A 12,167-nucleotide genomic window follows, 5' to 3' on the forward strand; every position below is an offset into this window, starting at 1 on the left:
AAAGGCAGCTTTGTACATTTGAGAAAAGACTCTTGGCCATAAATATTGTTGTGAGGGTCCTGAGGGTAAGAACATAAGAAGAGTCATGCTGGATCCAGCATTCCGTTCACACAGTGGCCAATCAGCTGCCTGTGAGGAACCCACAAGTAGGACATGTAGCCACTGACAACTTGTGTCTCTTCCCACAATCCCTTTCACGTCCTGCACATGTGGCCAGGAAATTTGGAGGGACACTTGAGTTCTGCACAACTTTAAACCCTTTGAAGACATACACTCCTCTCCTAAAGAGGGGGAGTGCAAGCGTGGGCTTCAAACGTTTGTGTTAGATGTGGATCGTCCTTCCCCATTCACAAGCAACAACCCACAAAGACAAAGCTTCAGGCTGTCACTAAATTATTTTGCTAGGAAATGGCCTCTTTACAAATGCAGATTCTAGGAACATTCTCAGACTGCCTCAGGCCCCTAAGCCACTAATCTGTGATCCCTAATAGAGTTTGCTGACAGTTTGGGCATGACTCTCCCATGGCCAGGCTAGCTTCACGGTGATGCCCCTCCCTTAGGGTGGCTCCGTCCTACGATGGCTTCCAGGAGTGGCTATTCTGGCTGAGCATCTGAGCCCTGCCCCTAACTTTTCCCGTTTGGCTTTACGATGTGCCCTAGCGTTTCTCAAGTCACTCCCCTCTTTCTCCTCCTCCTTGGAAACTAGAGTTCTCACGGTGAAGGGAGGAGTCAGTGACTCAGCCTGGCCCATCTGTTTGTCAAGGCCTTCAGAGTAATCTCTCCTAGCGTCCTGGCTCACTAGGGAGATTTCCTCCCCTGGCATCTGATTTAACTGTTCCAACTCTGATTCAGAGTCAGAGGCTCGGAGCTGTCAGAAATCTCAAGGTGCTTGAACTCATCCCCGACAATTTTTGTGTGTGCCTGAACATATGCAAGGGCTACATGAGTATTTAGGCAACTGCAGTGTAAATGCTTTCATTCTTTATTTTATTTCTCTAAAACTGGGGTGGGCAATTTCAGGAGGGGGGGTCTGGAAGACTGAAGGTGGCCCTAAGGGTTGCATTCCTGCAGCCACGCCACCCAATTCAGCGTCGGCAAAAACATGTGTGTTGCTGCCAAATTTTGACAGCAAACTACTCTGAAGATGTAAAAAAGGATGCAATTCGTTTTCAAGCTGCATTTGTCCTTTTTATCCCCCCGAAGCAGTTTCCTGCTGAAATTTGGCAGCAAAATGCAGATTTTTTTTGCTGCCACTGTGAATTTTGGCAGTGGTGATGGGGGCCACATATGGTCCACCCATGATCTAAAAGATGCATATCATGCCTCCATATCATTAGGGATGTACGAAAGTCACTTACCTTTTCGCAGGGGTGATTCGCGGTGGGGGGGAGGTGCTTCGCTTCTCCCCCCGAAGTTCAGGCAAGGGGGGGAGGCACCCCGCCTCACCCAGCCAAAATTTAGGCCAGGGAGAAGCGCCCCGTCTCCCCGGCCGCGAAAGAAAAAGTGAGGGAAAAAAAAACCCGTGATAGGCTACGTAACGATTAACGTAGCCTATCACGGCTAGATTTCCAAAGTCAGCCATGATAGGCTACGTTAATTGTCACGTAGCCTATCACAGGTGACTTTGGGGAAAAAAAAAAGCGCATACGCAAATGGTGGCGGCCCATGGGCGCCGCCATTTGCGTTCCTTATTTTGGCACGTCTAGTCTATGTAAAGATTTACGTAGACTACGGCGAAAATAAGGGAACGCTATTTGCATTGCCCTTATTTTCGCCATAGTCTACGTAAATCTTTACGTAGACTAGACGTGCCAAAATAAGGAATGCAAATGGTGGCGAACATGGGCCGCCGCCATTTGCGTACGCGCTTTTTTTTTTCCAAAGTCACCCGTGATAGGCTACGTGACGATTTACGTAGCCTATCATGGCTGACTTTGGAAATCTAGCCGTGATAGGCTACATAAATCGGCACGTAGCGTATCATGGGTGTGTGTGTGTGTTTTTACTTTTTTATTTTGTAATGGCGGCGGCGGCAGCCGGTCGGGAGACCAGCCGCAGCCCCCGCCCCTGATGAAACGCCGCCGAAACGCTGCCGGGACCCGCTGCCGAGAGGGACATTTGGCCACGGTAAGTCCCATCCCGGGGGGGGGGGCGGGGGGCCGGCGGAGAATTTCCCCAACACTTTCAGGGGGCTGAATGCGTCGGCACTCGGCCTCCCGAAGATTCGTGGAGAAATTCTCCGCCATCCCTACATATCATACACATGATTGCACCAAGATTCTTTTTACGCAGCGTTTCTTTGATGTACGTTAACAAAACACTGGGGAAAATCTATTTTGATATGATCCTACATACAGCTGTTGTGTCAACATTCTGTTTGTGTAGTGTTTTACCAATGTCCAGGAACACATGGATGCATCAGTTGAACACTGCTTAAAAAGAATGTTGATGCATTGCTACGTATGATCACATCAACATTGCTTCTTCACAGTGCTCATCAAAGTGCACCTAGCAATCTGTGAAAAATTATCTCCATCGCGTTTTTTAAAATGGATTTACCCAATTCGCACCTCGCAGACACAAACACAATTTGTAGTTGGAAGTCTGTGCATTGCCTTGCTTGCAATGTGTTCCACAAAACCACCACAACAATCTGCGTTCGACATGATGCCCATATTTGAAAAAGGTGCAAAGAAAAATGTGTACATTTCCAAAATGCATACAAACATGTTTTAATCAATGGTACATGCATCCAAAATGTATACATTTACAAATGTGCACAAATCCATACATTACAAAAAATGCATGCAAATTTCTGTGTGGATTTTTTTTTTTAACAAAAAAATAAATAAATCGCCAACTCATGAGGACATGACATGGAGCAAGGTTGGCCTCAAAAACCCAACAGTGTGAGCAAGACTGAGACTGACAGATCCATCAGTCCTTATGAACACATGCACCTTGCTCATGTAGATGCTCCAAATCTGGAATTAATTTTAGAAACTGTCCTCATTAAACATTCAGCAGGAGTAGCATGCAGGACAGAGAGAACCAGAAAAACCCACTCTTCCCCAATTAATATCTTTATCGAAAGCAAGTTCCATCACTGGGATCCTGGCCTTCATATACCCACTGAAAGGTAACATCTGAAGCACCACCATGAACAGTGGAGCACACAGATCTATCCTGCATTGAGCAGGGGGTTGGACTTGATGGTCTTGTAGGCCCCTTCCAACCCTACTATTCTAAGATTCTATGATTCTATGACATCTGGATGTTATACTTCTCGTGACTGTTGCAGAAGTGGGAATCATCGGGCCTCTTCTCCACTGCTGCTTCTCTTTCCGCACTTGTTCACACACAGCGAAGTCCCTCCTGGGGAACCTAACTTGAAGGTTGCCCCTATATTATATTTTGTCTGCCCTTGGATTATATTTTTGTCAGTGCTGCAGAGATGCTCTCCCAGTCTGTCTGGAACAGGTGCTTGCTACAAATTTTGGGGAAAGAGTAAGATGCTTGTGGTGGTATTGGAGGAGGACTTGCTACAAAAAAAGGGGACAAGTTTGGAGCAGGTGCAGAGATGCAATGGCTGGCCTCACGTGCCACCTATGAGCTCAGCCTTTCCCCGTCTCCTTAACATAAACCTTCTGCTCGGGACAGCTGACAAGCACTGTGTCTTCGTGTAAACAGATGTTTGCAGGAACCTGTGGTTCTCCCTGAAACTGGCCTCCGGAGGCCTTTTGTGTGATATATTTATGGCGCAGATGGAACAGACACCCCTCTTGCCACTAAGGTTTATGACCCAACGTTTGCTGCGGATCGGTGGTTCCTCTGATAAACATTTTAAGGCAGGAAAATTAATGACTCCCTGAGAACACCAATGGCCTGCCAATTAAAACCTCATTAAAAGTGCCCACCCTCACCCTCTACCACTGCCAAGGAGTTTTCTCGAGTCTTCCTTCTCCTCTTTTGGAGGATTCATAGATTCCAGGGCTCCCTGGAGAAATAAGCCTAGAAAACAGGATCCTTCATGGGCTGGAGTCTGGAGCTTTTTTGGACAGTTAGGAGGTGCTGGGGCCAAACCAGGGAGACTCCATCTGGGGCTACAGGTTGGAGCATCTCCCTGGGCAGCAAAGGATTCTGGGGTACTGCAATGACTCCACCCACTCAGGATGGCCAATGGCTATCCTCAATTGGAAGGGATAAAAAAGCTTCCTGCTCAGGCCAGAACTTTGCTTGGGCAACAATTGTGGGGGGTTTTTCCCCTCCTGGCTCTGACACTTGGCTTGTTCTTTGGTTGTTCTGACCTCCTGGCTTGAGCTCTTGGCTTTCCCTCAATGGCTGCCTAGAGTTCAGCTCTGACAGACAGTGCCATGGGGAAGAGCAGCATGTGACATGGATGCCGGTGAGAATGGATGGGATGTCATAAATTCACCCCTAGAGGACATAGGAATCAAAAACAGAAGAATGGTGGGTTCCCACAGAAGGGGTGCTGCTTACAGATGAGCTGAAACTTTCCCAATGAAGTCATTTTGGGGAAGTTTCAAGGGGTGGCTGTGATACTGCACAGTGGCAGAAGCAGTGGTCTGTTTTTATCTGGGGAGGGGGGACCACTGACATAGCACTGTTCAGATGGGACATGGGTGAACTCTACCACCAGAGCAGGAAAAGAAAAGAAAAACAACAAACTGTTGTTATTAGTGATGTACTTACCTGGTCTCGCAGCTTGCTTCGCGGTGGGGGGGAGGTGCTTCGCTTCTCCCCCCGAAGTTCAGGCCGGGGGGGGGAGGCTTCCCGCCTCGCCCGGCCGAAATTCAGGCCGGGGGGGAGGCTTCCCGCCTCGCCCGGCCAAAATTCAGGCCAGGGAGAAGCGCCCCGTCTCCCCGGCCGCGAACTTCAAAAGAAAAAAAAAAAAGCCCCGTGATAGGCTACGTAACGATTTACATAGCCTATCACGGCTAGATCTGCAAAGTCAGCTGTGATAGGCTACATTAATCAATCCGTAGCCTATCACGGGTGACTTAAAAAAAAAAAAAAGCGCGTACGCAAATGGCGGCCCCCATAGGGAGCCGCCATTCGCGTTCCTTATTTGGTCCCTGTAGTCTATGTAAAGATTTACGTAGACTACGGTGAAAATAAGGGCAACACTATTTGAGTTGCCCTTATTTTCGCCGTAGTCTATGTAAATCTTTACGTAGACTACAGGGACCAAATAAGGAACACGAATGGTGGCTCCCTATGGGGGCCGCCATTAGCGTACGCGCTTTTTTTTTTTTTAAAGTCACCCGTGATAGGCTACGTGACGATTAACGTAGCCTATCACGGCTGACTTTCCAAATCTAGCCGTGATAGGCTACGTTAATCGTTACGTAGCCTATCACAGGGGCGTTGGTTTTTTTTTTTACTTTTCTTGTAATGGCGGTGGCGGCAGCCGGTCGAAAGACCGGCTGCCGCCCCCACCCCTGACGAAGACCTGCCGAACCGCTGTCGGGACCCGCCGCCGGGAGCGACATTCGTAAAAGGTAAGTCCCATCCCGGGGGGGGGGTGGCGGGGGGGTGGCGGAGAATTTCTCCCCGAACCTTCAGAGGACCGAATGCATTGGCACTTGGCCCCCCAAAGTTTCGGGGAGAAATTCTCCCCCATCCCTAGTTGTTAAACAGTAAGTCTTCCCCAGAGACCAGAGAATAATTTTGGGCCTCCCCCCACTAAAACAACAACCCTGCACCAAAACCACTCCTCCCCACCAATTGTTGTTTGTGAATGGGGTGGCGAAGTGAAGGGGTTGGTGATCAGCCCTTGTCACCCCACAAACAAGACTAGGTAGCAAATATGAACTGTAGATTGGGAGAAGCATCCCTAAGTGTTCATTGAATGTAGGGATGTCAGAGAATTCCGCCACGGATCTCAGTGAGGCCGAATGCCAGTGCATTCGCGCCCCCAAAATCCATGGCAGAACGAAGCCCCCCACCCCGCAAAATGGGCCCGGAACGGAGCACCTACCTGCTGCTGTCCGCGCTGCATTGTGAATGGCGGCCACATTCGCTTCTTCCATATAGCCATGGTAGGCTACATAAATACTTACGCAGCCTATCATGGCTAACGCAGGGACGCCATTTGTGCCCCTGCGGAAGCCGTGATAGGCTGCATAAGTATTTACATAGCCTATCACGGCAAAAAAAAAAGGAAGGCAAATGGCGGCGGCTACAGTGGCCGCCATTTGCGTTCTCTTTTTTTTCTTGCTGTTTTAGCCTATGTAAATATTTATGTAGGCTATTATGGCAAAAAAAAAAAAAGAACGCAAATAGCGTAGTGGCTGCCATTTGTGTTCCTTTTTTTTTCTTGTAATAGGCTACGTAAATATTTACGTAACCTATCACGGCAAAAAAAAGGGAACGCAAATGGCGGCCACCGTAGCTGCTGCCATTTGCATTCACTGTTGTTGTTGTTTTTGCCGTGATAGCCTACATAAATATTTACATAGCCTATCATGGCAAAATATAGGGATGCAAATGGTGGCGGCTACGGCAGTAGCCATTTGCATCCCTGCAGGCTGCCCAGTGACCAGATGTCCGGCTGCGGGCAGCCCTGGCCAGCGGCTCCACGGAATCTCCACGGAGCGGAGCAAGCCAGAGAGAATTTGGGGGGGAGGGACGGAGCACCTCCCCCCCACCGCGAATGTCACCCTTCAAAAAGGTAAGTGACTTTCGTACATCCCTAGTTGGATGGGTGGACTGCTTGGACTTATAGCAAAGGTTGAACTAGATGTACTTTTGAAAGTGTCCATCCACATGGTCCTATGGAATGCCCAATGTAGCTTTCAAATACACATAGGACAAAAATGGATGCCTGAGAAATCTGCTTTAATCCAAATGGATGCCAGATAAGTCCATTTTGAACTGTGGCTCTGCCTGGGAAATGACACAGAGCAGAAACTTAAAATTCATTATTTACTTTTAGCACCAATAGGAAGGAGAGGGAGGGAGGGACCCAGGGGAGGTTAATGAGCCATCAAAGGAATTACAACCTGGCACATTTCAGTAATAGCTCACTTGAATTTATGCCTAGGAGAGTTGCAAATGGTTGTACAGGATTGTTAATACCGGATTGGGGTGGGGTGGGGGTTGTCAGATGTGGGCAAGAAAGAGGTGGGCTTCTAACTGCATTCAACAAGCTGGGGCAGTAAGTGTCTGAAATGATGCTAATCTGAAGGGAAAGAACACGGGGTTTTTTGGAGAGGAGTGGGGAATGACCCCCATCACTTTCCTTGTGAGACATGTCTTAAGAGGGCTACCTGAGCCTTGCAGGCTTCAGGCAAGGTGCCACATAAGGAGGGCTGAGCCGGAACAAACCCCCTGGGTCTGCAAGGCATGCCCTGGAAAGCGGTGGTGTGGTCTGGTTCACAGGCTTTGAACCTGGACTGTCTCCTCTTCAGCCTCATCAAGGGCCCAGATCCAGATGGCTGGGCCCAGGGATCCAGATGCATGGCAGCACTTTGGGAAAGAGAGCAGGACCTTGAGCATTGTGCTCAGACCAGAGTCAAGCTACTCCAAGGATGGAGTAGCCATGGGCCACCCAGTTATTGGACAACAGCTCCCATCACTCCTGATGGTTGGCCATGCCTGCTGGAGCTGATAGGAACTAGGGATGGCGGAGAATTTCTCCCCGAAACTTCAGGGGGCCGAGCGCCAACGTGTTCGGCCCCCCGAACAAGTTTCGGGGAGAAATTCTCCGCACCCCCCCCCGCACCCTGCACCCCCCCGGGACGGGACTTACCTTTCCCGAATGTCCCTCCCGGTGGCAGGTCCGGCCAGTGGTTCGTCGGGTCTTCGTCAGGGGCGGGAGCGGCAGCCGGTCATTCGACCGGCTGCCGCCGCCGCCATTCCAATAAAAGAAAAAAAAATGCCCCCGTGATAGGCTACGTGACGATTAACGTAGCCTATCACGGCTAGATTTGCAAAGTCAGCCATGACAGGCTACGTAAATCGTCACATAGCCTATCACGGGTGACTTTGAGAAGAAAAAAAAAAGCGCGTACGGATAATGGCGGCCCCCATAGGGAGCTGCCATTCACGTTCCTTATTTGGTCGCTGTAGTCTATGTAAAGATTACGTAGACTACGGCGAAAATAAGGGCAACGCTATTTGCTTTGCCCTTATTTTCGCTGTAGTCTACATAAAGATTTACATAGACTACAGCAACCAAATAAGGAACGCGAATGGCGGCTCCCTATGGGGGCCGCCATTTGCATACGTGCTTTTTTTTTTTTTTTTAAGTCACCCGTGATAGGCTACGTGACGATTTCCGTAGCCTATCACAGCTGACTTTGCAGATCTAGCCATGATAGGCTACGTTGATCGTCACGTAGCCTATCACGGGGGCGTGTTTTTTTTTTTACTTTTAATTTTGCGGCCGGGCGAGGCGAGGCGCCTCCTCCCCGGCCTGAATTTCGGCCGGGCGAGGCGGGAAGCCTCCCCCCCGGCCTGAACTTCGCGGGGAGAGCAGCGAAGCGCCTCCCCCCCACCACGAAAAGCTGCGAGACCAGGTAAGTGACTTTCGTGCACCCCTAATAGGAACCCAATGTCATCTGGAGGGCCACTGGTTCTCCGCCCCTACGTTGCTCAGACCAAGAAGCAGGTGCTGAGGCTCGGCCTTTATGGGGCCTGGGGGGCAGGGACTGGCCCTTGGGAGGGGTGTCATAGAATCATAGCATAGTAGAGTTGGACGGGGCCTATAAGACCTTCTGGAGTGTGTCAGTTGGCTCAGCGCCCAGGATCCACAGAGCTCCGTGCGCCTGGCTTGAAATGCCAGCAAACCATGGGTGGTGCGGGAGGGAAGGCGCCAGAGCAGCCTGACGGTTGGGAAGCGTCTGTCCCCTCTTACACGCTTCAGGGGGCCCGTCTGAAGATGGGCAACATTTGCCCACTGTGCAAAGAAAGGACTGTGGCAATGCTTCCCTCTTTGCTGGTAGCGTGCTGTGAGCACACAGGATGGGCAAAATGGCGCACATCAGCAGCGACAAAGAGGCAGACCACTGCAGTGGTGAAGACTGCATAAAGCTGCTGAAAGGGGACACATTGGGTCTCCTTGTTCCCAAAGTGTATTCGAGGGACCGTGAATTCCTTATGGTGGGGGAAACTGAGATTTGATTAGCAATATAGGAACTGCTTCGGCTGCTCAGATTGGGAAGGGGCTGACTCACGAAGCAGCCGGGCTGGATGGTGGAAGCCATTTCCAGCGCAAGCCTGTGCATGTCTTCTCAGAAGTAATTCCCGCTGAGTTCAGTGGAGCTTACTCCCAGCCTTAAAGAATGGAGGCTTTTGACAAGGATGGGATTGGGACTCTCAAGACCACTTCGCCTTTCGCAAGCTCAGTCCCAAATCAAGGAGCTGCCCACTTGACCATGTGCTGGGAAGGGAGACGTTTGGCAGGACAATGTTGGACAACGTGCCAGTGTGTTTCAGAAAGGTGGCAGGAGTTAAAAACTTGACAGGCATAACTACCTGGGGCCGAGCTCATCCTCACTGCGCCAGACAAAGTCCCCAAACTTCTCATAGTGGGAGTTGTAGTGATACTGGACCCGGAAGAGCATGGAAGCGGAGACCTCCATCAGGGTGTTGTAGGCCGTCTGCTGCTCCTTCCCACTGGTGTAGCCGTTGTACAGGTTATAGATCTTATCTGCTATCTCTGGAAAGGAAGCAGAGAGGAAAAGGGTGAACAACACGCAGCACATTGAACAAACTGATGGTAGGCTGGTTGAGCACATGGGGAGACGGGAGTGAAAGCGGTGGTGGGATATTGGACCGTAGCTCAGTGGTAGAGCACATGATTTGCATGCAGGAAGTCCCAGGTTCAAGCTCTGGCATCTACAGTCAAAACAGGGATGAGAGGAAAGACCTCTCTGTGCTCAGGACCCTGCAGAGCCACCACCGGCCAGAATAGATCATACTGGTCTAGTTGGCCCAAATATCTGATCTGGCATAAGGCAGTTTCCTTCTTATGTCCTTAAAGCATACTTAGTGGATTTCCCATTCACAGGGCAGATAACACACATTAAGGCTAGTGCTGAGCCACAGATTCTTTAGAGAAATGTCTGGCTTCAACCTAGAGGCTTGTGTGTGTAATGTGGGAGGGCTGAGATTTCATGACATGGTGTCCCACCTTCACCATCTTCTCAGGTGCCTCCTGTTAATATGAACCTGGCAGCAGTGGCTGTGGTGTCCCACCACCTTCTTGGCATGACCATGCTGGAACTGAATGGGACCTCAGAGGAGGAGGAGGAGGAGGAGACTATTGTTGGCCCTAGTTTTTGTGGGAGCCAAGGAAAGTCAGAGTATGCCGATAGCCCTCCTGAGACCACCACCCAAGGTGATGCCCCATTCAAGGAGGCCACTGTGTTGGAAGAACCAACTGTGTTGGAAGTACCCCTGGAACAATCCCAGACCCTCACCTGACCCCCAGTACCCAAGGAGCAAAGGCGGCAGCATGTCAGGACAGAAGTCCAGAGTCAGAGGTGCAGTGCTTGTCCATCAAAGATCCCTGAGCCCTACTTGTGAGGAGGATGCATGCTGTGGATCAGGACCCTAATGATGAGCCAGGAAGGGCTGGGACAGTGGCATCACCCTAGCCCTTGCTGAAACAACAAGCCTCTTCCTGTGCTGTGTGCTGGACAGCTCCTCTGCTAACCTGAACGGTCTTATCCTTAACACACAGGGCTACTGCTGCTAAGGCATGATTTGACCCATGTAGCACTCACAGTAGCAGGGCAGGCAGGAATGGGACTGTGGCAATCGAACTCCCCACTACTGCACACTGTTTCTTAGGAACATAGGAAGCAGTTTTCTGGCCTCACTTTGGGGTATTCTGGATAGGATGGAAGTAGGAAGTGATGAAGAAATGGTGCCTAGCAGCAACCAAGAGCATGAGTGGTACCAACGGTGAGTGGGGTAAATACCTCTGTTCACACACACACACACACAGTTGAGATGGCCCTCCTTCCGCTTTGTGCCATGTGAACAGGGTAGCGGTGTTCAGGGGCATTTTGGCTCAGAACTAATTAAGACATCACCGCCTCACCCAAACTCCTTCCCATTAACCTTATGGAGTGAGATGATGTTACAGCAGGCATCTGAAGGCGCCTTCTAATATTACAGCTCTTTGCTTGCATTTATGAGCATGTGATGGATGTGGCCAGAAAACAGGCAGAAAGTACTCCTCCTTTTTGCAGTGCAAGGAGGAGGTGGAAGAACTGTAAAGTCAGCCTTGGGGATTCTGCAAGGTATCACCCTTGTATTCTCATCCAACCCAACCAAACTGGATATACCCTTACACATGCATGCACGTACATGCATACACTAGATAGATAGATAGATAGATAGATAGATAGATAGATAGATAGACAGACAGACAGACAGATGATAGATAGATAGATACATGATAGATAGATGATAGATAGATAGATAGATAGATAGATAGATAGATAGATACATGATAGATAGATACATGATAGATAGATGATACATAGATAGATGATACATAGATGATAGAGAGATAGTTAGAGGACAGATAGATGATAGATAGATAGATAGATAGATAGACAGACAGACAGACAGATAGACAGACAGATGATTGATAGATAGATAGATAGATAGATACATGATAGATACATGATAGATAGATAGATAGATAGATAGATAGATAGATAGATAGATAGATAGATAGATACATGATAGATAGATGATAGATAGATAGATACATGATAGATAGATAGATAGATAGATAGATGATAGATAGATAGATAGATAGATAGATAGACAGACAGACAGATGATTGATAGATAGATAGATAGATAGATACATGATAGATAGATGATAGATAGATAGATAGATAGATAGATACATGATAGATAGATAGATACATGATACATAGATGATACATAGATAGATGATACATAGATGATAGAGAGATAGTTAGAGGACAGATAGATGATAGATAGATAGATGATAGATAGATAGATAGATAGACAGACAGACAGACAGATAGACAGACAGATGATTGATAGATACATAGATAGATACATGATAGATAGATGATAGATAGATAGATAGACAGACAGATGATAGATAGATAGATAGATAGATAGATGATAGATAGATAGATAGATAGATAG

At 48.8% G+C, this 12,167-nt stretch overlaps 1 protein-coding gene across 1 annotated transcript in view; it reads right to left on the reverse strand.

Moving 5' to 3' along the window:
- Nucleotides 1–9,497: 9,497 nt before the first annotated feature.
- ASTN2 (astrotactin 2) overlaps nt 9,498–12,167 on the reverse strand; it is a 668,315-nt gene continuing 665,645 nt past the window's right edge. Inside the window, exon 21 of the mRNA XM_084821224.1 lies at nt 9,498–9,685. Coding sequence (XP_084677350.1) covers nt 9,498–9,685 — 188 coding nt within the window. The remainder of the gene's footprint in view (nt 9,686–12,167) is intronic.

Source organism: Heloderma suspectum, chromosome 14 (assembly GCF_057233095.1).
Source record: "Heloderma suspectum isolate Gila_16-S chromosome 14, 16-S_ref, whole genome shotgun sequence".
Lineage (NCBI taxonomy): Eukaryota > Metazoa > Chordata > Lepidosauria > Squamata > Helodermatidae > Heloderma > Heloderma suspectum.